At 43.8% G+C, this 26,877-nt stretch overlaps 1 protein-coding gene across 4 annotated transcripts in view; it reads right to left on the bottom strand.

Annotated features, from left to right (window-relative positions):
• EIF2AK4 (eukaryotic translation initiation factor 2 alpha kinase 4) overlaps positions 1–26,877 on the bottom strand; it is a 101,847-nt gene that overhangs the window by 61,953 nt on the left and 13,017 nt on the right. For 3 of the 4 annotated variants that reach the window (XR_006783108.2, XM_045816216.2, XM_045816230.2), the window contains exons 2-7: positions 24,211–24,323; positions 20,600–20,702; positions 15,906–16,058; positions 13,528–13,608; positions 12,070–12,218; positions 2,397–2,512 (exon numbers count right to left, since the gene is read on the bottom strand). Coding sequence is in view for 3 of the 4 variants with exons in the window: in XM_045816216.2 (XP_045672172.2) it covers positions 2,397–2,512; positions 12,070–12,218; positions 13,528–13,608; positions 15,906–16,058; positions 20,600–20,702; positions 24,211–24,323 (715 nt within the window). In the remaining variant the exon portion in view is untranslated. Of the gene's footprint in view, positions 1–2,396; positions 2,513–3,203; positions 4,442–12,069; positions 12,219–13,527; positions 13,609–15,905; positions 16,059–20,599; positions 20,703–24,210; positions 24,324–26,877 lie in introns of those variants that run through there. The other variant, XM_045816237.2, reaches the window with a different exon arrangement.

Below are 26,877 nucleotides of genomic sequence, written 5' to 3'. Positions count from 1 at the left end.
ATATTTATTTAGCGATAGGCATATGGGCATACAGTTTCCACTTGTACCTGGGAGAGCGAAATTCCTGCAACACCAATTTTTCATGAAAGACATGACAGAAAATGACCAAAAACTGGAATGGAGAAAAGTATCACCCAAAATATTACCATTTTATTTCTCTTCCAGATCCCTCTCTTTTATTCTAATTTGCCAAATCATCGCCTATATAACAGGGTTTCTCACCCTTGACACTTTGACAATCTAGGCTAAAATCTTTTGCTGAAAAGGGCTGTCTTGTGCACTGTAGCGTTTAACAGCACCCCCGGTCTACCCCTAGGTGCCAGGAGCACCCCTACCCGAGTCTGAACCATCAGAAATATGTCCGGACATCCACAAACGTCCCCCAGGGGACAAAACTGCCCCCAATGGAGAACCACCATTATACAGTATTTTGTCTGTTTCTCTAAGTATATAAGTAATAGTTTTCCATGATGCTACATTGTCTTCATAATGAAAAAATGTTCTAAAGAAATAATGGTATTTTTTCTGTTTAAAAATGAAACATAACCTGTATTTGTAAGACAGAGGTCTCAGCAAAAACATGTTGGAGAAATGTGGCTGCACTAGCTCACTCAGACTTTTTAACTGAGCAGCAGTTTCTAACCTCATAGAAATGCTGGCAATTTAAGACATTTTAATTAAAATGATCTCTTATGCTAGTTAAGAATAATTCCTGACATTCTTAGCCTAAGGGGAAAAAACCTTGATGGGTGAAAATGTGTCAACCAAAGCAAGCAACCTGTGGAATGTGGGGTCTAAGCAGGACACATGGGGAGACACATGGTTTTTATGTTTACGGGATGGAATGTGATGTTATTTACAGAAAGTCTAAATGCGTGCATTATACTGTACGATGTCTTGCAATATATGTCTCCTTAATTGGAACCCGGTGGGTATCTCCTAACTGCTGATGGGGAGGTTTCTTTTTGTACTGTCATTTTGTTATCACCACCCACCTCTTGTCACGTTCTCGTGATGCGGGTAATAAAAGGGACAAAAGAACACACTGCGATGAGACTAAAGGAAATATGTTACCAGAAGATTTCTGAGACTCTATTATGCGCTAACAATCATGTGGACAGCTGGTCTCTGTTAAGTGCTTTATCATCAGCTTTCTCTGCTTCTAACAGGCTTAAGTTGAAAAACAAATGCTAATTAGTTCATCTTTTATAAAAACATTTCATAGAAAATCAGGACATTTTAAAAATGAGACCTGTTGTGAGAAAGCAAAATGAGTAATTTACTTGACGGCTTTATTAAAAAAATGTTCCGATTGCAAATGTGTCCCCTAATGAGGGTATTACTAGGGTAAATCGGTCTAATGCGTGCCAGTGGGAGAAGAGACTGAGCGAAGGTAACAGCAGTTGGATTAATTCGCCTTCCTGCTTTCCCTACATTACTGAAAGTACTGAGTTTTATGTTGCTAGTTCGGGAGTCTGAAACGCCTCTGAGTCAAGGACAGTCTCAGGTCCAAGGTCGTGAGCCTGCTTAAATGGCTGCTTTGTCTGAATACGGCACTCTGTGTACACATGGTCCGCTTCCCGTCAGCCAAGGTTAAGTATCCAGTTCACAGACTATTAAGATACTCGGTTTCTTCTCCCTCTTATCTGCTGCCTGCTCCCTGGCAACGGCCCTGCTAATTTTTATCTCCTTAAAGGGGATGGGAAGAAGACACCAAAAGAAAGTAAATTCAATTTAGATAATTTGGCTGTTAGCTTTAGTAAGAATATTCATGGGACTGAAAATTAATTTGTCAAATTCACTACATGCAAGTGTTCCCTACACCAAGTAACAGCTGTATCTGTACGGCTGATAAAAGATGTACACTTAGGGCAAACAAGGTAGATAACGAAAACTCGATTTTAACATAAACAGTTCAAATCACAAACTGCTAAACCAGCTTTACTCCAAATAGCCGAGAGTAGACAAAGTTGCTGAATGAGACATATAGAAAATAAAGTGCTTTTCCTTTCAGGAATGCCAAGCAGGAAAATGTTATTCAGATGGATATCAACTTAAAAAAACTAGACTTGGTCATTACTTTATCAGCAATAGCTGTGCATGATGCAAAATTACTGATTCCTATTTCGATCAAAAAGCTTGACGAATTATAATGACACATTTTAAATGATCTTTAAGCTAACAGTATTTCCAAGAGCTTAGGTTTTTATTTCCATCGTACAGAAGGGGAAACCTGAGTGCTTTCTCATCCTGGTTACTAGGTAACCGGAACCAGAATGACTTACGACTTAATAGTCTCCCCTGCGTCAGACGATGCAGTGTCCGTTCCACCCCATTCCTTCATGATTAACTTTTGTTGTTAGAATAATTTAAGTCAATTTAGCTAGTTCACTCACCAATGCATTTCCCTTTGTAAACCATGAGCTGATCAGGACTTCCCATAGAGAAATACAGGACTTCGCAAGAGCCAGGAGAATCTTCGCTACTACATATAGAATACTGACGTTCTCGCCTTAAAAACAAATTTGGACAATGTTTGGTTTTTTTTTTTTTTTTCAACGTAAGATTAACACAGGAAATTCTTGCCCCTCCATTTTCTCCCATTTACTAGCCCATTCACCATCTAGCATCTGTCTCTACTAGGAATTGAGCTGAAGTGATAATGGGATTGTTAGCACCCCACTCCATTGAGGTCTTCTCCACATGAACTCTACAAACCCCTAACTCTGTAGCTGTGCTGTCCAACAGGGGAGCCACTAGCCATGTGTGGCTATTTAGATTTAATTAAAATGAAATGAAAAGTTCAGGGACGCCTGGGTGGCTCAGTTGGTTAAGCATCTGCCTTCAGCTCAGGGCATGATTCCAGGGTCCTGGGGTCGAGTCCCACATCGGGCTCCTTGCTCAGGAGGGAGCCTGCTTCTCCCTCTGCCTATTGTTCCCCCTGCTTGTGCGCTCTTGTTCGCTCGCTCTCCCTCTCTTGCTGTCTCTCTGGCAAATAAATAAAATCTTTTTTAAAAATAAAAGAAATTACAAGTTCAGTTCTTCAACAGCAGTACCCAATTTTAGTACTCAAGAGCCACAAGTGACTAGTGGCTACCCTACTGGACAGCACCGATAGGGAGTATTTCCATCAGCACGGAAGTTCCACAGCAGTGACCTAGCTCATTCCCACAGTGGTCCCACATCTCGGCATTCCCACGTACCTGCACTTCTGGAGAAAGCTGAAAATGGGGGTCTGGAGCACTACAAATTCCTAGTCTCCAGTTGGGCCCCCAACCATCGCATGCTCTCATTGTCTTGCTTGTCTTTGGTTGATACGCTCTGTCGTTCTCCTTTATGACTTCTCCACAATACTCAAAGCCCACCCTGTCCTCCCCTCTTCCCCATTTTCTGCTTTTTTCCTAGGGAAGAAGCAATAGCTGGGAAGCTAGATGATAATGCAAAAATAATCAGGGAATTACGAACATAAATACAATATAAATGAATAAATTGGTAGAGGTTGCAGGGAAGAGGCAAAGGACAGAGCTTCTGACAGTCAGGATTGGACACCTGTATGAGATGTTTCGATGAGGCACGGGGACAGATCTCTAGTAAGCAGCCCCCTCACTCTAAGCATGATCTTGCCTTCTACTTTCTCTGAGACCATGAAGCAGCGGACAGTGAAGCGCACACTTTCTATCACTCTACCGTCCATGTTTCTTGGCATCTGCACCATTCTTTCTTTTGCTCAGACTCTGATGGACAGAGATCCTGTCCTCAGTTCCATTCCCTACAGTCTCCTCTGACATCCTGGTCCATCAGGTAGGCCCTGTCTCCTGTATGTTCAGTCTGACCCTCCATCTAGGCTCCAGCCCCTCAGACTACAGCTCTCTTCCACTCCCCTTCCTCAATCCTGTGCTCCCACCCCCTCTTATTTATCGTTTTCAAACTTCCTTGCTTGCTGTCTCTACTTGTGAGCCTTCTCTTGACTCCTCGTGCTACTGCAATGTCAATAAAACCACCATCACCCTCCTACCCACTCTCAGTCTGGTTTTCCCCTTGGTTCTTTTGGTCTGGTTGGTGGCACAGTCATCCATTCTGTCTCCAGTCAGAAACACGGGAGCCTCCCTGAGCAACCAGACCTCCTACCTGTAGCTGATCCCCACGTACCACCCTCTCCTCTCCAATTCCCTGTCCCCTTCAGGTCACCACCAACTTTCTCCTGGACACATGCAATACCATTATTAACTAAGCTCTCCACCTCCAGCCCTACGTGTCTTCCTCTGCCCCAAACCCCTCCCACACTGCTCACAAGACCTACTATGATTTAAGTTTCTTGTATCACACATGTGTCTCTATGTTTGAAACACCAGGGAATGACTGTGATATACTGTAGTTATGTTGAAACTTTTTTTTTTTTAAAGATTTTATTTATTTATTTGACAGAGATAGAGACAGCCAGCGAGAGAGGGAACACAAGCAGGTGGAGTGGGAGAGGAAGAAGCAGGCTCATAGCAGAAGAGCCTGACATGGGGCTCGATCCCATATCGCCGGGATCACGCCCTGAGCTGAAGGCAGACGCTTAACTGCTGTGCCACCCAGGCGCCCCTATGTTGAAACTTCTAAAGTTCTTTGTGAAACCAAGGGCGTACTAAAATTTATGGAGAGAAACATAAAAGCAAAGGTTTAAAATGACATGGAGACTTAGTAACATAGACTATCCAGAAGCATCTCTATATCCACTCCAAAAGATGGTGCTAATAGGCATTTTAGCCTATGTCATCTTTACGTTGTTTATAGCGTGTCAATGCTTGGTTTAACGGTGTTTTAAGAGTACTGATCATCGTATCATGACTGTTAATTACAAACACAATGAGAATGTTAAGAGTTTTGGTATGAAAAGATGTATCATTGGGATTCAAATAAAAATTGAGAGAATTTTAAAAGTCAAAGTGTCAAGAAAACAGGGGCGCCTGGGTGGCACAGCGGTTAAGCGTCTGCCTTCGGCTCAGGGCGTGATCCCAGAGTTCTGGGATCGAGCCCCACGTCAGGCTCTTCCTCTATGAGCCTGCTTCTTCCTCTCCCACTCCCCCTGCTTGTGTTCCCTCTCTCGCTGGCTGTCTCTATCTCTGTCGAATAAATAAATAAAATCTTTAAAAAAAAAAAAAACAAAAAAACAAAGTGTCAAGAAAACAACCAATGTGGTACAAACAGGATAGAATGTTTCATAGCAGTAATCATTCTGAAGGATAAAAAGTCAGTCTCACAGAGTTTGAGGAGAAGGAATAAAGAGACAAAATCCAATGTCATCGACGTTTCCTGTTTTCACCCAAGAAATGTATATATATTGGGTGCTCATAACATCATCTATTTTGGACTCATCCAGAATTGAGTTTAGAACAAGCTTTAGGAATCTAATTCATGCATGAGTAAAACAGCTTCCGACCTCCATCAGAAATAGCCATTGCAGGGGCGCCTGGGTGGCTCAGTCGGTTAAGCGTCTGCCTTCAGCTCAGGTCACGATCCCAGGGTCCTGGGATCGAGCCCCCACATCGGGCTCCTTACTCATCGAGGAGCCTGCTTCTCCCTCTGCCTGCCACTCCCCCTGCTTGTGCTCTCTGACAAATAAATAAATCTTAAAAAAAAAAAAAAGGTTCTCTTGCTCTCCTCTCTCTGTCCCTACCCAACTCTCTTAAAAAAGAAAAGAAAAAAAGAAATAGCCATCCCAGTGCAAACAAATGGAATTTAGCAGCAGTAACTCTGGTCTCATTGTCAAGGGTTTATTCTTGATTACGGAATGTTCACAGGCGGTTGTGGTATCATTAGGAACATCACCCATGCTATCGGTTCTTCCAAGTAGCTGTGGCAGTACGCAAAGATAAAGGGTGTTTTAAACGGAACTGCCGAATATTATTACTTTTTAAATTTTATTTATTTATTTTAGAGAGAGAGAATGCAAGCAGCAGAGGAGCAGAGGGAGAGGGAGATAGTCTCCAGCAGACTCCTTGCTGAGTGCAGAGCCCAACGTGGGGCTCGATCCTAGGACCCTGAGATCATGACCTGAGGCAAAACCAATAGTCAGACACTTAACCCACCGCGCCACCCAGGTGATTGTTTTTAAAAACCAAGTAGCAAGAAGAGAAGTGGCAATCTGTCAAAGGCAGACTTGAGAATTGGGCTCCCATCCAAAAGGCTGCTCTGCCAACAAGACCAACGGTGTAATGACTCGGATGGGCTAGAAAAGGGAGAATCTCACCTGAGACTTACAGGGGATAGGACGGTCTCAGGTTCCTGCCTAATTCAGAAAACTCTAGCTCTTCATACCTTAGTTTGAAACTCACGGCAGCTCTGAGGACAGAAGTTAGTAAGAATCCCCGACATTGTTTAAGTTGAGGTGAACTAGTTTAAGGCCTTCATGGAGCCAAGTAGAGGAACACTGATCAATGGAGCATCACAAGTCTGGAAAGATGTAGCAAGGATCCCCTCCTCTCCTACCCACATCCTTTATATACTTCAGTGGTTCCCTAACTTTTGGGGGAAGTAGAAGGAATCCCATGTCTTATACACTTCATAATCTGTTTTCTGTGAGGATGACCAGCCAGCAGTTACCGTACCTGGTTTTAGGATCAGGAAAACAAGCTAGGAGATGAGCCAGTGTTGTTTTACGGTGGAGACACGTGACGTAGCCTAGACTCTGGGCTACACCTTAGTAACCTGCAAAGAAGCCAGTCGCAAATCTGTGGGAAATAATTCTCTTCCATGAACTACTTAGAGAGACTCTTTCTTTTTTCCTGGCTTCTCTTAAAAAGTCCAAAGTACCCGTTTATGAGGTATAATATCCCTGGGAAGAAGGCAGGGATTGGGGAGGACTGTGTCCATCCTTCACAAAAGGCAATCTGACACTGACCCGTAGACTTGGAAATGCTTAGTTTTATGCTATTTGATTTTTTTTTTTTTAAGTCAATCCTTCAAGGGGAAAAAAAGACAACTTGAAGGACACAGAAAGTGAAGTTCTTCCACAAAAGAAATGACTCATCAGTGAAAAGCTGGGCCAAGAAGCCAGGTCCTTGGGGTGCCAGGTTGGCTCAATCGGGGGAGTGTGCGACTCTCTGTCTCGGGATTGTGAGCTCGAGCCGCATGCTGCGTGTAGAGATTGCTTAAAACTAAAATCTTACTAGAAATAAAAAAAAAGAGGCGAGGCCCTTGACTATCAAGGCTTTAAGTTCTTTCTACTAGAATAGTGAGTGGTTTTCTCTTCTCTCCTTTGTTTTAAACCACAGAAACCTTTTGTTACCAGGTTTTTATATAACCCGCAGGAAAAAAAAAGCAGAGTTGTTCTGGCTAAAGAGGCTGCAGACTCTAAAAGTGCCGTAAGGACAGTATCCACCCTCCTTCCAATGGTCTCTCCTTCTTCCCTCCCTTCATCAGCTATTTAGCGAGCACCTGCTATGTGCCTGCCAGGCCCTGTTCCAGGCCCAGAGGAAAACACAGATGAGGCCCTTGCTCTTGTGAACTCAGGCTCTCATGAAAGGAGAAAGACACTGAAACAGCTAACGACAGAAGATGTCCAGCTAGTGGTAAGTGCTATGGAGCAAAGTAAACCAGCACCGCAGAACAAGTGCCTAAGCAGGGAAGGGGGTGTCTGAGGTCACATCTGAGGGGAGAACTGACGGGTAAAAGGGAGCCGGCCACGCTGACTGCCAGCAGGACAGCATTCCAGGCAGCGATGGGAAGGAGCCTGGCGTGCTCCAAGGATGAGAGATGAATGTGACTGCAATGCATTGAGGGTGAGGACGAGGACAGAGCGGGACGGAGCGAGACGTGAAAACCACTCCTCCACTGCTGTTTCCGTGCTGTCCACTCTCCGCTTGTAGCCAGCAAGAACTTCCTGCACCGTGAATCCGATGAGATCTTACTCCTATGTAAAACCCCCCAAAGCTTCTCATTACCCTTGAACTCCTGACCTGGCAACAAAGCCCTCTGGGACCGACCCCAGCCTGCCCCCCCCACTACTTCTAGCCACACTGTTCTGCTGTTTGACGAGCTTTGTGCATGACAAGCCCAGGCCAGCCTCCAGTCTTCCGTGCCAGCCGCCCTCCAGCTCTGGCGGGCTCCTTCTCATCATCCAGCTCTGGCACCCGCCCCCCAACCTAGAACCACTCTCCTTTAGTCACTCGAGATGCAATCGTGTACTCTTTCCTCCAAACTCCCGGTCTAAAGGAGCCATCCAGCTTTTCCTCAATGTGGCCTATTCTAAATCTCTATAGAGCACTAATCACTACCTGACATTTTCCCGTTTGCTTGTGGACAGTCTCCTCCAACCAGAATATAAGCTCCATGAAGCCTGAGTCCTTCTTGATCTTGTTTACTGAATGCCCAGGATTCAGAACAGTGTCTGGCATTTAGTAGGGGCTCATTACCTATTTGAATGAACGGACGAACATGGTTGTAGATGTTATTGCTTTTAGTCATAGCCAATTCAAATACTGCCCTGCCGACAATATTGACAACGAGGTCATCTCTACCAGCTCTACGAAATGTATCCACTAATTGACAGAATAAAATGGAACACTCTGCTTACTTCCTTTGCCTTTCCAACCGCAAGAGACCAATGAATAGCAAAGAAGAACAATCAAGAGTTTATCACGAACTACTTGGTTTATCAAGGGCTTTCTATTTCTTAACCAAAAAAGCAACTAAACTAAACTTTAAAGAAAGATTCGTCCTTCCCTACTCAGTAGCCAACATAGCGCCAGAGTGCTATGCACGTATGTGCAACAATTTTGGCAAATAATAGATGAAAACTATCTCTTTTCATGTTCCTTCTTGGATGCTCATGGAATATTGTCCTATCTAAGACATACACATGTTATTTCACAAGCATTATATGAAAAGTTGTTTTACCAATGTCAGGGGGAGAGATTTTCCAATCCTCTCTTGAATAAACTTGCTAATGATCTTTAATTTCAAAAGCAAGTCGAATCTCAGACCCACTAACAGCCACAAAAATGGAAATGCTTAAACTAAAATAAAATTACTTTTTATATCGCAGACTTTTTCATAGCATTGATTTCTGTTTCTCACACAACAGGAATTTGTCAAATACTTCCTAGTGAATTACTCTGACAGCTTCAAACTATGCTGCCTACCGGAAGCCCAGTTGCAAAAATACTCTAAACTGGTGTAAGGAGTTGTAACCTTAAAATGGAACGGACACCAGAAACAGTACCCAAGAAAACAGTTAGTCCACCTTAACAGCAGGGGGTTAAACAACACCAAAATCACTTCTAAGGCGATTTTTTTCAAGTAGATAATTAGCAAAAAAATAATGAAGTAGATAATTAGGGAAAGAACTGAAAGGGTTCTTTCTTACAAAAAAACTATAACCTGAAAGTTAAGTCTTTTGTTGGTACCTAAAATGTTTCTTTTTACTGAAGAAAAGTGTTAGTTTTATTTTTTTTATTTTTTATTTTTTTAAAGATTTTATTTATTTATTTGACAGAGATAGAGACAGCCAGCGAGAGAGGGAACACAAGCAGGGGGAGTGGGAGAGGAAGAAGCAGGCTCATAGCGGAGGAGACCCCATAACGCCGGGATCACGCCCTGAGCCAAAGGCAGACGCTTAACCGCTGTGCCACCCAGGCGCCCCGAAAAGTGTTAGTTTTAAATGCTGCTTCGATTCTCACAAGAGATAAACACATAAAGAAACTTATAATAAGTACACTACTTTAATCACCCACCCAATGGTAAATGGATTCTGCACTAAAATTCCCTCCTGTCCACAGGGGGTTACGACAAATAGAGAAGCTTTATTCTTTAGTAGGAAAGGATGTGGAGGGAGAGGTAGTCTCTTTCATGTGATCTCTGGTGACAGGGAATGGCCCCGAATACACCTGTGACAATGGGGAAGCCCGGTGTCCTCAGCAGTTAACAGAGAGGGGCACCCTGGCAGCCAACTGGGGTTTCTGTTCTCATGTAAAGGATCTTCTGCACCTGTGCCCATTTTGAAATATCTGTGGTGGGACCTAGAGAGTTACAGACTGAAAACACATACAGCGCAAAATTTCACTGGATGATGATTCCGATAGAAGAAAATTTTAAAAATCAGTGAAAAGTTAGATCATTAAAAGTAAGATAGAACTACATTGGAGGCAAGACTGTGAAGTGTTATGGGCCACTGTGAAGAGGAATGAGCTATAAAACTAGTTTAATTGAAGATACTTAGGGGCATCTGGGTGGCTCAGTCAGTTAAGCGTCTGCCTTTGCCTCAGGTCATGATTCCAGGGTCCTGGGATCGAGTCCCACATCAGGCTCCCTGCTCAGCAGGGAGTATGCTTCTCTCTCTGACCCTCCCCCCTCTTGTGCCCTCTTTCTCTTTCTCATTGAAATAAATAAACTCTTAAAAAAATAGAGATAACTTAGCATGAGTTGGAGGCGTCGTAATTCTGGACTTCGAGTTATATTACAAACTGTCATCAAAATAGTACAGTACTGGCACAAAAACAGACACAGAAATCAATGGAACAGAAGAGAAAATCCAGAAATAAACCCACAATTATATGGTCAATTAATCTTTGACAAAGCAGGAAAGAATATCTAAAGGGAAAATGGCAGTCTCTTCAATAAATGGTGCTGGGAAACCTGGACAGCTACATGCAAAAGAATGAAACTAGACCAGTTTCTTACACCATACACAAAAATAATTTCAAAATGGATTAAAGACCTAACTGTGATTCCTTTCTAGATATGTCTCCCGAGGAAAGGGAACCAAAAGCAAAAATAAACTTGGGGGATTCCTGGGTGGCTCAGTCGGTTAACTGCCTGCCTTCAGGCCAGGTCATGATCCCAGGGCCCTGGGATCAAATCCCAAATTGGGCTCCTTGCTCAGCAGGGAGCCTGCTTCTTCCTCTGCCCTGCTGCTCCCCCTGCTTGTACTCTCTCTGACAAATAAATAAATAAAATCTAAAAGATAAATAGATAAATTAATTACATTAACTACTGGGACTACCTCAAAAATAAAAAGCTTCTGCATAGCAAAGGAAACAATCAGCAAAACAAAATAAAAGGCAACTTAATGGGAGAAGAGACTTAAAAATGACATATCCAATTAAGGGTTAGTATCCAAAATATATAAAGAACTACTACAACTCAATACCCAAAAAAAGATTAATCCAATTAAAAACTGGGGACAAGACATGAACAGACATTTCTCCAAAGACACACAGATGGCCAAGAGACACATGAAAAGATACTCAAAATCACATATCATCAAGGAAATGCAAATCAAAACCACAAGAGGTATCACCTCACACCTATGAGAATGGTTAAAATCAGCAACACAGGAAACAAGTGTTGCCAAGGATGTGGAGAAAAAGGAACCCAGGTGCACTGTTGGTGGGAATGCAAACTGGTGCAGCCCCTGTGGAAAACAGAATGGAGCTTCCTTAAAAAGGTAAAACAGGGGCACCTGGGTGGCACAGTGGTTAAGCGTCTGCCTTCGGCTCAGGGCGTGATCCCGGTGTTATGGGATCGAGCCCCACATCAGGCTCCTCCGCTATGAGCCTGCTTCTTCCTCTCCCACTCCCCCTGCTTGTGTTCCCTCTCTCGCTGGCTGTCTCTATCTCTGTCAAATAAATAAAAAAATCTTAAAAAAAAAAAAGAAAGAAATAAGCAAAGGGAAAAAAGTAAGAGATAATCAAGAAAAGGAATCTTAGCTACAGAGAACAAACTGGTGGTTTCCAGAGGGGAGGTGGGTGGGGGGATGGGTGAATAGTTGATAGGAATTAAGGAGTGCTCCTGTGATGAGCACCAGGTGTTGTCTGGAAGTGTTGACTCACTATATTGTACACCTGAAACTAATATAACACCGTATGTTAACGAACTGGAATTAAAATAAAAACTTTAAAAAAAAAAGATACTTGGAATGAGAACATATGAAAATTTTGTTTTATATTGCTAATACATTAAGATTTATAAGCTTTGGAAAAGTCACTAAATCTATTCCCTGAAAATTCCATCACATGTCACAAGCTGTTTTATCTCTTCTGCAACCTTCCTCCTTCCAAACAATCAGAAATCCCACGGACTTACCTGGACCTTCCAGAGGAGTTGGTCCGATGTTTACCATTTCCCACAAAGTCGGGAGAGCCTCCGTGTAGAACGGCAGCTGGTCTGTGTCCTCCTAGGTCTTTCCTAGAGTTTTGATCTTGGTTTGACAAACTAGCAATTTCCAAACGCTCCTAGAAGAAAGAAAAGTAAAACCTACTTTAGGTACAAGTCATAAATCGGAGACAATCATGGTTCCTAATCATTAATTCAGTAGAGTGCAAATATTATTTAAGCTGATGATAAACTTAAACTTTTAAAAATTTAACGTCCAGATATGTACTCCTTCAAGAACTGAAGACCAGGTTACGGTATGAAGAGAATGTGAATTTTATTATTTTTTTATTTTATTTTTTAAAGATTTTATTTATTAATTTGACAGAGAGAGACAGCCAGCCTAGCGGAGGAGCCTGATGTGGGGCTCGAACCCAGAACGCTGGGATCACACCCTGAGCCGAAGGCAGACGCCTAACGACTGCGCCACCCAGGCGCCCCGAGAATGTGAATTTTATAAATAAAAATGCTTAGAATCTTACAAGATCGGTAAACAGTCGGGGAGAAGAGCAAGAGGGGGTGAACAGAGGGAGGAGGCATTGAAAGAGGGAGCAGATGGCTGGCAGGCAGGTGAGATCCGAGTAAGACAGAGCTGGTGGAAACAGTCACATCCCCTTACATTTGTGCATGGCTCTGTACTTTCACAGAGGGCAGGACATTAATCTGTGGGAGTAACTACATGAGAGGGAAGGGAGGCAGCATCATTTTAAGACACATTTAGTGTTACCTGTCAAGGTCGCAGAACGGGCAGTGAAAACACCGAAGCTTTAAGCCAGGTGCTGCTTACTCATACATCAGGGCCTCCTCCCACCCCCCCTCAGAGCTGCCCTTGAGTTACATGCCATAATTCTACAAAAGAGAACGAGTCAGATTTTCTCTGGATTTCTCCAAACACGTGTAACTGGTGTTTCAACCGAGCTGGACTCTGGAAAAATACAGAAAAAAGGACTTTATCCTTTCCCACCACTGCTTTTTAAACCTGCCCTGTTGGATCCTTCTTTTCCATCACTGAATGAAATCTCCAGCACATCCGTATAATTTCCATTCACTCTTCAGTTGAACAAACAGCTGTCTTTTCCAAGTACATACTAAGAATTCCAGGCTGGGTTAATTATCAAAGCTTCCAACTCTGCTCTCCCTTGACTCATTTGACATATTATTATCATTCCATCAGCCTGTGTCCTCTACACATACAACTCTACATTTTGCTTCCTCTTTGGGGAATCTGAAATACACAATGAATGATGTTTGGGGGACATGTTTACTGCTTCATTTCCAGCTTTACTACGGATAGTAACACAGGAGAGGAAAACATCACTGACGGAAAGAAAAACATTTTATGTTTCGCAAAATGTAGACTATTGTGGTGTGGTACGATTCAAAGAGTACCTGCTTGGCCATTTCTTTTCTTTTTCTCTCTTCTTTTATCTCTTCTTTCCTTCTCTGAATCTCATGAAGGATTTCACGTTGCTGAAATAAATCAATACTACATCAAATGCCGATCTCGGAAACCCAGACAACATATAAATTCGACAATCACGAAAAACCTTTTCCATTTTTTTGTTTAGGGTTTTATTGACCCATTTATTTCAGAGAGAGACAGAAAGGGGGGGCAGAGGAACAGAGGAGAGAGGGACAAGCACACTCTGTGGCGAACGCGGATCCCGAAGCAGGATTCCATCTCACGACCCTGAGATCACGACCTGAGCCGCAATCAAGCGACAAGACACCCAACCCACTGAGCCACCCAGGTGCCCCCCAAAACATCTTTTGCATTTCCACGATTCAAGCCCTCCCTTCCTAAGAGGCCTGATGACACAGAACCTTACAACAAACTGTAGTGATGTCGGTTTCATCGGGTCTAACGCACTCGTTAGTTGCTCCCGTTTAGTAAGGTCTCCAGACTGCGTGGGGAGGGGCGCTGACGTCCCACTCTTCATGCTTCCGTGTGGAGAGACTTTCACTACAGCAGCACCCCCACCTTGACCTACCCCTCCTCCTCGACGTCTGCCTGTCTGTGGCGGACAAGCTCTGGTGTCTGCTCTCCGCCACAGTGTGGGGCCACCTTGGTGGAGGTGGGCTGAGCCGTCCCCAGTGCTTGGACCTGGGGTGGCACTGCTCCGGCACCATCCCCACGTGCCACAGACCTTCGGCTATATGCTCTCGTTTTCTCAGTATGAAAGTACTATTCTGATTTGCATCCATTTGACTCACATATCTATTGCTCAAGTGGGACTCAAAAATAGTGGGGTTTTGTTGTTTGTTTTTTACGAGTCTCCTAAAATTCCAGGTTGTAGGTATCAAAACCATTAAGAGACTCACCAAAAACTGTATTAGCAGTAATACGAAATGAAAAAAATACCCAGAATTTACAGGTAAACAGAATACCAAAACAAGACTGCTAGCTAAATATTCACTATCTAATAAAGACAGGCCTTCCTGAAAATGATGAAGATGAGGAACTTTAAACTCTAAAGGATAACTAGACTACATAATTAACCAGGAGATGAGAAGTCACACATGAATGGTGGCCACAAAGAGACAGGTATTAACATGAGCACAGGATGAACAAAATGAAAGAGAAGAAAAAAAAAAAAAAAGAACCAAGAGCAAGAAGCTAAGAAAAGCAGAATAACAACACCTTGGAAGTAACTGTAAGAAACAGTAACATCTACGGGAAGAAAACCAGAAAGCCTCACCAAGAGATAAGAGTAAGCAGACAAACGTTCCTGCACAGGGAGTCTGAATATTGCCAAGCGGTCAATTCTTCCTAAATGAATGTGTGAGTCTAGCACAGAGAGTTTGATCTGATTCTGAGAGAGCGGTCCTGCAGTTCATCTGTAAGAATAAATGGTGAGAACGGCGGAGGGAGAAAGAAAAACCTAATGGAAGGTGACGGGCAGGGGACTTGGCTTTTCAGATGTTAAAACAGCATAAAAGATATAATGATTCAGAGTGTGTAGGGACTCAAGAAGAAAAGATGAATTGAACAAAATGGGTAATTCACAAATAGAGCTTCATATAAATATATGAACATATTAACTACATATATATGTGTGTACGGTTAAAATACACCTTAAAGGAAGTATTATAAATCAACTAAGAAAAAAATGATTATTTACTGTGTTAGGAAATGTCTGGGAAAAAACAAAACACGTCAGATGCTCATTTTTACAACCCACCCCTAAAAAAGTTCTAGGTAAGTTGATTAAAAGAATAAACTAAGTTAAAAATCAAGAAGGAAACGGGGGGAACAAAAGGAACCTTGGATACGTACATTATCTTTGATTAAAGGATTTAAAATATCTAACACAGGAGTGTACATTCTTGTGCAAACACACTGAAGAAAAAATACAAACAGTTGGGGCATATAAAAAAAGTTCAATCCCTGGCTTTGGCTACTCATTTGGACAGTAGATACCTGCCCCCAGAGGGAAGAAAACAGCCTGGAAGCTCAGTGAATTCCTGCACAGCTTTACAAGCTCAAAAGACCACAAGAAGTTTGGTTAAACGAACGTTTTTTTCTTCTTTTCTTTAAAGACCTGGATTAGACTGAAGGTTCTAGGAGCAGGGCTGGTATTTGTGGGGAGGAAACCACTCATCGTATTTCTCAGTTACTCTTTGGGCCTCCTCTCCCATGGATCTCCACTGCCTAAAGCAAATGCCGAGCAGAACTTGAAGATTGGCACGTAGGCACAGATAGGGTAAGAACCGGTCGAAGCTCGCGGTCTTCTGGGCCAAGCCGCCGGTAGTGACAAGGGTCTCACCTCCTGCTCCACCTTCTGCTTGGCCTCCAACAGCCTCCGCTGCTCCTCCTGAGCCCGCCTTTCCAGCATTTCTTCGTGGAAAGACTTGGGAGGGGGCTTGTTATGCTCGCTGAGAAATGACTGCACGTGGTCGGCCAGTTCAAATATCATCACCTACACATACAGAGGAAAGACAACCACAAATGGTCAAGGATGGGAAGACAGGGCCCACAGGAGACTACGGGAAAGCATGCAGGCAATCAGAGGCCCACTTCCACTGGTGATACTCACTTTGGTAAGACACGTTCTGAATTAGGTATCTGATGCCATCACAGCAGGAAAAAGCTTTTACAGGACTCACCTCATTGTGCTGCTATCAAGACAACTCACTCTCTAGATAAATAAAAAGCTTCCCTTTTCTTTTACAGGCCTATTCAACATTACTGGCATTGTCTGTATAGGAAATCTGATAAAATATTTTTCTGGACAAATATTTTCTGTACAAATAAATCTGATAAAATATTTAACACTGCATAAAAATAAAGTACTTTCCCAACTAGAAGACCTGTCTACAAAATGATAGCAAAAGAATCATTGCCAGCATGAGAACTTTCAACTGTCCGCACAGTGTCTTGAGGACATTCTTTGGGATACAGAGGCAAATACAGGCCTCACTAGCTCCCCGCTAGTAACAGGCCAGTGGAGGCTGATCAATACTAAGAAATCATTCCATTTTCACTTAGGGAAGCATTCATGGATACTACCAGAAGGAAAAATGCCCCCCTCTCAGACATTGTTTATGTGAACATAGGAGCCACTTTTTCATACCTGCAGGAGTCATAAATCATATCTGGGCTTGTAAACTCATATCACAAGGGTTTCTGGGACCCTACGCTGACCGACTGCCCCAACCCCAGAGAAGTCAAGAGTGCCAAACTCCTTCTACAGATGATGACCACCATTCTGAAATTTCTTTTTCCTCAATTACAGTAAAGCAGTTTAAAAATTCTTATTTCTAGGGGCCCCTGGGTGGCTCAGCCATTAAGCGTCTGCCTTCGGCTCAGGTCGTGATCCCAGGGTCCTGGGATCAAGCCCCGCATCGGGCTCCCTGCTTGGCGGGAAGCCTGCTTCTCCCTCTCACACTCCCCTTGCTTGTGTTCCCTCTCTCACTGTCTCTCTCTCAAATAAATAAATAAAATCTTTAAAAAAAAATTCTTATTTCTAAAGGGACTTACGAGGGTGACAATCAGTAATAAAGGTCACTATACACAAGAATATAAAGTTAGTCCACATGCTCATTCCACCTTTCTCTCAAGGAGTAAACGCAAAGACACCACAGCTATTATTGGGGGAAGTTAATGTATTTTTTGATGATAGCAGAAGCTGTGGCATTCACCAGATATACTCCACTTTACAGTTGACAAACACTAGTCTAGAGTCTACAAGGCAAGTTCTTCAAAGAGAAGCTCTTTTAAGAAAAGCTGGGGAAAGGAGGCCGTTTCTATCATGTCAAAGAGAAACCACTTCTATACCAGAAAGGAGATGCGAGCCAAGCAGTGGAGGGTTTTTCTTTTGCCAATTCATTTGAAGACTAGCATTTTCTGTACAAACACATCAGATACAATATATAAAACTAGATGAAAATAAGAAGTACTTTCCAAACTGGTTCTTGTCCCTCTCTCCCTGTGTTACCTCCTCTCAGCACTCTGTTCAAATGTGACCTCATCAGAAGCCTCTCCTGACTTCCTCATTTATAACAGCCACTCCACCATCACCTCACCATACGTATCTGTATTAGCCAGGGTTCTCCAGAGAAATAGAACCAATAGGATAGGGGGTGTGCGTGTGTGTGTGTGTGTGTGCGCGCGCACGTGCGTACTGCGAGAGACTGATTTTAAGGAATTGACTCATGTAGTTACAGAAGCTGGAGAGTCCAGAATCTGTGGGGTAGACCAGCAGGTCTGGTCTAGCAGCCGTCCTCTGGTAATTCCCCCTGCTTCCAGAAAAGCCAGTCTTTTTCAGTTAAAGCCCTCAACGATTGGATGAGGCCCACCCACATTATGGAGGATAATCTGCTTATCCCAAAGTCTACTGATTTAAATGTTAACCTCATCTAAAAAATACCTACAGAGAAACTTCTAGAGGGGTGCCTGGGAGGCTCAGTCGTTAAGCATCTACCTTCAGCTCAGGGCGTGATCCCAGGGTCCTAGGCTAGAGCCCCGCATTGGGCTCCCTGCTCTGCTGGGAGCCTGCTTCTTCCTCTCCCACTCCCCCTGCTTGTGTTCCCTCTCTCGCTGGCTGTCTCTCTGTCAAATAAATAAATAAAATCTTAAAAAAAAAAAACTGAACATGCAGCTTCCATATACCAGCAAGTGCACTCCCAGGAACTTACTCCAGAGAAACGAAAACTTACGTTCACATAAAAACCTATATATGAACGTTTACAACAGCTTTTTTTTTCCTTTTTTTTTTTTAAAGAGAGAACACGAGGGGGGGAGCAGAGGGAGAGAGAATCTTAAGCAGGATCCATGCTCAGCATGGGGCTTGATCTCACAACCCTGAGATGATAACCTGAGCCGAAATCAGGAGTCAGATGCTTAACTCACTGAGCCACCCACGTGCCCCCAACCCCTGATAGTAACAACTACTGATAATCCAGCAATCTGGATGAGTCTCTAGAGAATTATGCTGGGTGAAAAGAAAGCCAATCCCAAAGGTTACACAGAGTATGATTCCACTTACATAACATGCCTGAAGCTGAGTAAAGGGTACATGGGGTCTCTTAGTATTAGTTCTTAAAACTCATGAGAATCTGTAATTATCTCAAAATAAAAAGTGTAATTTAAAATAAAGAAAGGGCATCAAAAGCAAAAATAAACAAGTGGGACTACATCAAATTTTAGAACTTCTGCACAGCAAAGGAAACCATCCACAAAATGAAAAGGCAACCTATGGAATGGGAGAAAATATTTGCAAAACATGTTTCTGATAAAGAGCTAACATCCAAAATATATAAGGAGCGCATAGAACTTTAACAGCAAAAATCCCCAAATGGGGGCGCCCGGGTGGCGCAGTCGTTAAGCGTCTGCCTTCGGCTCAGGGCGTGACCCCGGCGTTCTGGGATCGAGCCCCACATCCTCCGCTATGAGCCTGCTTCTTCCTCTCCCACTCCCCCTGCCTCTGTTCCCTCTCTCGCTGGCTGTCTCTCTCTCTGTTGAATAAATAAATAAAAATCTTCAAAAAAAAAAAAGCAGGATTTTGAAGGGATACCTACACTCCCATGTTATTACAGCATTACTCACAATAGCCAAGTTATGAAAACCACCTCAGTGTCTATCAATGGACGAATGAAGAAATGTGGCAGGTGAATGCACTGGAACATTACTTGGCCATGAGAACGGACACCCTGCTGTTTCCAGCAACGTGGATGGACCCTGAGCGCGTTATGCTACATGAAGTCAGACTGAGAAAGACAAATACTGTATGATCTCACTTGTATGTGGAATCTACAAGAGCCAAACTCATAAAAACAGAGACTGGAGTGGTGGTTACCAGGAGCTGGGGGGCTGGAGAAAACAGGGGACATTGATCAAAGAGGATTAACTTCTGGTTATAAGAGTAAGTTCTGGGGATCTAATGTAGAGCTCAATGATTATAGTTAACACTGTATTGTGAAAATAAATAAAGCAGAAGTATTTTCAAAAAAAAAAAAAAATCACACATCATGAATCCAGGAGACCAGAGGATTCTCTAGTTGAATTTTCAGTATAACTCCATATTATTTTTCAGGGAGACGTTAGACTACATTAGAAAGACCTCTGCAATAACCCCCAGGGCCTAGGTTTTTGTTCGGGCTCATCTACAATCGCTCTGCAGCTCAGCAATCACTGAAAATCCTGGGAATAGATTTTGACTCCTGTGTTACAGAATGCAACGGAAAAAACTGTCCAGTCACTTTAACAGAGGCCCAAAAGGGACACAGAGACCTGGGGTAAGTCCTTACTTAACTCTTCTCAGTTTTTACAGGATGGGGTCCTTAAGCATGAGCTGTCTAAGTGAGGAAAAGATGGTTTTTACTTGAAGAGAATTGGTCTGGCCTAAGAAACCCACAGTAACCCACTGCCCCAAGAAGTCACCTACTCTAGCCTTCCAGAGAGTTCCGCACCCAAGGGGGAACTCACGTCCACCCTGATGTGCAGAGGATTACAAAAGAATACTGAACTAAATGGAAATGCTCGAGTACAAAGGGGATGGTGATGGGGTACAGTATGTCACTGATCACTGAGAAGGGAAACAATTAGTTCTTCTGATATGAAACAGGGAAAGGTGGCAAGGTTCGGTCCGAAATCACTTGTCTGCAAACATTTTTCAACGTAAATGTTCAAGTCAAGATCAGGTTCGATGCCCAGTCCAAAGTGTGCTAACAGTATGGCCAGGTTCACATGGACTCTTTTCAGAAAAATTCCGGATCATCAGTGTACCTACCCTCCAAATATACTCTACAATTTGTCATTCACAAAAACCGTACATTAAAGAAATACAAGTTACAATGTTCCCCTTTGCATACGGCAATAAGAAACAAAACATTCTAGTCAACATTGGTTTGAGATGAAAGGGAAAAGCCTCTAAGCCCAAGAGAAGGCAGGAAGGCGGACACTGGAGAGTGGGATGAGATTTCTACTGTCCTCTTACAATTCCAGTTGAACGTATCTTACCTCTCCGCGATGTTTTTTGGCCACTTTCTCTAGGTGGGATTTTAACAAGTTAACACTTTCATTTGACAGACCTTTGGCATTCTTTAACTCTATTTCAGGGACTCTGGAAAAGAAAGAGACAAAAAGGAGTTACTCCAGGGGCGCCTGGGTGGCACAGCGGTTAAGCATCTGCCTTCGGCTCAGGGCGTGATCCCGGCGTTGTGGGATCGAGCCCCACGTCAGGCTCTTCCACTATGAGCCTGCTTCTTCCTCTCCCACTCCCCCTGCTTGTGTTCCCTCTCTCGCTGGCTGTCTCTATCTCTGTCAAATAAATAAATAAAATCTTAAAAAAAAAAAAAAAAGAGTTACTCCAAAAAGTATGGCCTCTTTGCATTAATATTTGCTAGGTCCAAGCACGGAGCACAGGGATTTCACACAGGCCTCTATACCTCTAGCACCATCTTCCTCCATTTCCAAGGATTTCCACTATATCCCAGCAATTCTGTCGACACGATGCTTGACATGGGGTCACCTGCAGCCCCTGGGGGAGAAGCTGGTCCCTGAGGTGACCAGACTGAATGGGCCTGATCCTGGCTTGCCCCCCAATATCAATTAACCCAGCTCTCACAGTTCACCCACAAGAGTCCAAGTGCTCTGGGCTCAGTCGCGGGCTCCAGCATGAAGCAAGACAAGCACAACCAGGCAAGAAGAAGCCTCGGATGGGACGCCTGGCTGGCTCGGTCGGTAGAGCATGTGACTCTTGACATTGGGGTTGTGGGTTCGAGCCCCACACTGGGTGTAGAGATTACTTAAAATCTTACAGAAAAAAAAAGAATGAAGCCTCGGTGATCCACCCAGCATTCCCACCACCTGCCCTGTCACATCACTCCTGATTGTCAACGCAGTGGAAACGCTCGCTCCCCCACTCACAGCTGACTCCACGCGGGCGTGTTCCGCACACACTGCTATCACATGGATGCCGAGCACGCCCCTCTTCTCCCCGCCCAGCTCCACACTCAACACTCTCTATTCAAAGTTTACACAGCCACTCCTCAGGCTCCCCTTGGTTCCCAATCAATAGATATCCAGGAACAATTCACGGAGATCAAACACGCTTTATTTAATTTTACCGAAGAGAACTTGACTCTACTTCCTACCAAGCATTCTGAGTAAATGATGGTATTTTTATCTTGGCAAAGCCCTTATGATTCACTGTCTCTGTATTCTCGCCATGTTTCAGTGTGACAGATTGCCACAATCCTGATCTACTCGGACAGATGGAAATCTGAGAGAAAGGAGTTTATATATATGAGGAAAAGAACAGAAATGCCCGACAGTCCTGAGTCTATGTACGATCTATCTAACCCAGGACTCTCCCACACTGGCATTAAGGACTATTTTGCAGAAAAAGAAAGTTTTCCTGTACCATGTCATCTCAAAGGATAAGAATGTTCCCCCAATTAACCCAGCCTTACATACTTTCTTAATTCAGCAGTCACTATGTAGCAATATTAACAGAATGACAAAATATCTGTCTACAATACTATTAAATTTTTAAAAAAATTTTTCCAGCTTTCCCTTTATGCCCTTGGCACAAAATTTATAATTTTATATAGCTGATAGTATAATGTCCACTTCATCAGATTTTTATAATCATTTCCATGTTTTGGTGTTTTTTTTTTTAAATCATTCCATATTATTTTTTACCAATTGGACACATCAAGATTTACCAGAATGGTCCTCCAGCACAGTGGTTCCCAACCAGGGGTGGCTGTGCCCCCAGGGGATACCTGTCAATGGCAAGAGGGGAGAGAAACCCCACGCCTGTCACCACATTCCTTCCCTACGCCCCTCTTCCACTGGACTGGTCCTGCATTGCATCCCTTATAGTAAGCTGGTAACTGTGAGTCAAGCGTCTTCCTGAGTTCTATAAGCTGTTTTAACACAGCATCAAGCCTGACAAGGGAGTTTAAGGAGCCCAAAAATTCTTGGCCAGCTAATCAGAAACACTGGTACATGCAAAGGGCCTTTGAAATTTTGTGGAACTGAGCCCTTAATCCGTGAAGTCCGCAGGAACTATGCTAGTTCGTGACAACACTGAACTGGACTGCTGGACACCCAGCTATTTGGTGTCAGGAAAAATAAAACCCAGAGAGGCGCAGCCTTATTTTTCTTTCATAAATTTAATTACGCTTTAACCAATTCATTAATTAAATACTAACCACCTACTGCATCTAGTCTAGGCACAGTGTTAGAGGTAGAAGAGGGTTACTAAACTCAAGAAACTCGTCTCGACCTATCTGTACTCTCCTCTTCTCCATCAGCTGTTAGGGTAACAAATTCCATCAATTTCCCACCCAGGCTGTAAGGCACGGCTTCCTTTTGTCACCTTCCCTCACAGGTTCCCTGCACAGTAAGCTCAAACCACAAAACGTCATCCTCGCCCATCTGCTTTTCCACATGCAATGTCTCAGGAAAGATTACACGGAATACACGCGTACTTCCAAAAGACAATACTTGACTACTGACTGCCAAAGCTTTTGCTCTGTCAGCGGTTCTCATTCAGAGGCAATACACGTGCAGGGGGAGTTTGAAAATATGTGGGGTGAGGCGCCTGGGTGGCTCAGTCAGTTAAGGGTCTGCCTTCGGCTCAGGTTATGATCCCAGGGTCCAGGGATCAAGCCCCGCATCAGGCTCCCTGCTCAGTGGGGAGCCTGCTTCTCTCTCTCCTCCTACCCCTCCCCCCACTTGTGCTCCTCCTCGCACTCTCTCTCAAATAAATAAAATCTTTTTAAAAAAGAATGTATGCGGGGTCTTGTGGTTGTCTCACACACTGCAGAGCACCTGTATAGCCAGGGATCCTACACACCCTGCATCATGGGCCAGCCCTGCACGGTGGAGACCCATCAGCAGGGCCTCTAGAAACAACAGTGTGACTCTAATCTCCTTTTTCCTCTAGGAAGTAAAACTCCCATTAGGGCCAAAAAGCTATTCTAAGTCCTAATGCCAACCATACTTCAAACCTAAGTATACAAGGGCGCCTGGGTGGCTCAGTTGGTTATGTGTCCAACTCTTGATTTCGGCTCAGGTCACGAACTCAGGGTCGTGGGACTGACGCCACAACCGGCTCTGTGCTAGGTGGGGAGTCTGCTTGAGGGTTCCCTTTCATTCTCCCTCTTCCCCTCACTACCCTCTAAAAACAAAACAAAACTAAGTATACAAGGGCTCTACTAGTCCTCATGACCTTATCCTTTTCTTCTAAGACTGTTCCTCTTCCCAATTTATGAAGAATTAAACACATATCAACACCCCTCACCCCGTTCACGCTCTCTCAAATAAATAAAATCTTAAAAAAAAAATTGAAGTGAACACATTAGAGAAAAAAAACAATTACTCATGGAGCAAATACTCGTATCTGGAGTGAGTATTCTACAACTATAAGCAGACTAACATGAGACAGGTTTCACAACAATGTCTACTGCTGGCGTAGTTTTGATGAGATATACGTGACAGGACGTGAAATTTTAAGGGGAATACAGGCAGGAAGGAGAAAATGTCAATAATGTGTCTGTTTCTATGTTGTGAAAACAGAGACGTGGTATCACAGGGACGGTACTTATAAATGTACTCACACGTCTGGGTACGTTGGTGGGCATCTAACCCTCAAATCCACTTGCACGTACACTTCTTCACCAGTCAGGCCCTGAGGGTACAGAACTAAATTGATTTCAGGGGGCTCGTTGACCTAAAAGAGAAAAAGCAATTTTTTTTTTTTTTTTTTGCGTGGAGAGCCAATTATTAGCAATTAAGACAATGAGCATCTTAGCTCGAACATTCTACTTTCTAAATATTACGTGCAATTGTACTTTCATACGGGTATTCGGTCATCTTTTCCTAAAGCGTGGTTTCAAAACAAAACCTATGGGGGCGCCTGGGTGGCGCAGCGGTTAAGCGTCTGCCTTCGGCTCAGGGCGTGAATCCGGCGTTATGGGATCGAGCCCCACATCAGGCTCCTCCGCTGGGAGCTTGCTTCTCCCTCTCCCACTCCCCCTGCTTGTGTTCCCTCTCTCGCTGGCTGTCTCTATCTCTGTCGAATAAATAAATAAAATCTTTAAAAAAAAAAAAAAAAAACCTATGACACAGAGACTGCATCTTCCTTTTCAAAGTTATCTCAGAGGTGAAGCAAAATGTTCCATGGAGCTTCTATTCGTTCACATCCTACGGAGTACCAGTCACGTGATTATGCACAGGTACCGTTCTAGAGGCTAGGAGTACAGGGGTCATTTTGGACAGACATGGGTCCAACCAGCCAACTGAGAAGACAAGTGCGTATTCTCCATAGTGATGAGCGTGCTAGAAAGAAAATCAGGCAGAGTAATGGAATGCAGCAGTGAGGGAGATTTTCAGACAGGTGGGTCAGGGGCCTTTCGAGCAGGGGAAACTTCAGTTGAAATATGAATACTGAGATAATGACAAGTGAAAGCCTTAACATGGAAATCTGATGGCTCATCTAAACGTGGATATGCTCTCACCCAACTGCTTTTCGCCAAAAAAACTAAATACCCCATTTATTCTTTATTAAATACGCTTTTTCCAAAAAAGATTTGAGGCAATTAATATCATCTGTACATCATGAGAGAAGAGAGGCTGAGGGAAGAAATATTTATTCTCATGGTCCAGGCACTTCACCAACTCTGCAGGTGGGCACCGGCGTGTTTTACAGATAAAGCGGCTCGAGCTCGGAAAGGTTCCGTTTCTTGCCCACAGATACATGGCGACAAGGCTGGATTTCAGATCCCACTTTGGCTCCCAAGCCTGTGTCTTTTTCACCAGCCACTCCCTTGTTAGCGCCAATGCTGAGCTGCTGTGACGGAGCCTTGGCTTTGTCTTGGAACATTCAGGTGGCCAGGGTAAAAAGGGAAATGTGACATTATTTCACATTTCCCAGAAAAGGAAAAAGCACAAAAAATCGGGGGGAGGGGGAGGCAACAAAGTACGTAGCGACACTAAATTCTATCAGGTACCCTGAATTATATGATAGACAAAATTATCATCAGCGATGTGTATAATATATGAAAGCTTGGTTTCCTTTTTTTTTTTTTTAAAGATTTTATTTATTTGACAGAGAGAGAGAGACAGCGAGAGAGGGAACACAAGCAGGGGGAGTGGGAGAGGAAGAAGCAGGCTCATAGCGGGGGAGCCTGATGTGGGGCTCGATCCCATCACGCTGGGATCACGCCCTGAGCCGAAGGCAGACGCTTAACGACTGCGCCACCCAGGCGCCCCGAAAGCTTGGTTTTCATATGGCCTTATCTTCATGCTCGGTCAAAGCTGCAGGTCAGGCGCCAGGAAAGCACAGTTCTGTGAACGTGGTTAAACATCCCGTGACCCATGAAGTCTTGTATGGGCTCATTCAGCCATCTCACCTCCTCACCCACAGGGACGGGCCTGGGCTCTGTCAGGCACTGTGAGCACACAGAAAGGAGTCAACAGACATGGTTCCGGCTGTCGTGGAACTTCCAGTCCGATGGGGCGAAAACAAACAATACACATGCAAGTTCAAGTTCAGAAAGTGCTACTGAAGAGAGGACGCGACGTGATGGAATCAGCCGCCCCAAGATAGGCCACTTTGGTAAAAGGATTATTTTGAGCAAAAGGTACTTGAAAACAGAAGGTGCAAGAAGGGCCCCTCTGACCTCCTGTTTCCTTCCGGAAAACAGGAGATAAAACACCCATGTGAAAGATGCCCTCCTACACTGGAAAGAGAGAAAGACTCTTATTATCAGAGACAGAACACCGAGGCCGAGAGAATTCTGTACAAACAGAACTTGGCAAAATAACTCTGACCTTTCTTCAGTCTCCCCGTATGTTCGTTACTTTTCCACAATTGCCTCTCTTTGTTCAAGGTACCCTGTAAAAACATTTAGGTCTGGCCACTCCTTCGGGTCTTCATTTCCCTACGGGGTTTCAAATGTGCACGTAAACATCTGCATGCTATTCTCCTGTCTGTCTCATGTCGATTTAATTCTCAGACCTAGCCAGAGACCCTCAGAGGACAAAAGTAGCATCTTGTCTCCCTCCACTCTACTTATTAGAGAATGGCCCGCAGTGGGTGTGAGGGAACACACTCGGACGTGGTCATCAGGAAGACCTGAGTACATGGCACTAAAGCTGAGACAAGCCAGGGACCCAGCATTCCGGAGCAGGGAAGAGCACGTAAAGAGGTTCAAAGTGAACAAGAGGCTGACGTATTCCAAAAAGCCCCAGGCAGGCCAGTGTGTCTGGAACACAGGAGGGAT

This window comes from Ursus americanus, chromosome 36 (assembly GCF_024610735.1).
Source record: "Ursus americanus isolate L20-20 chromosome 36, mUrsAme1.1.p, whole genome shotgun sequence".
Classification (NCBI taxonomy): Eukaryota; Metazoa; Chordata; class Mammalia; order Carnivora; family Ursidae; genus Ursus; species Ursus americanus.
This window is presented reverse-complemented; position numbering and strand designations above follow the sequence as displayed.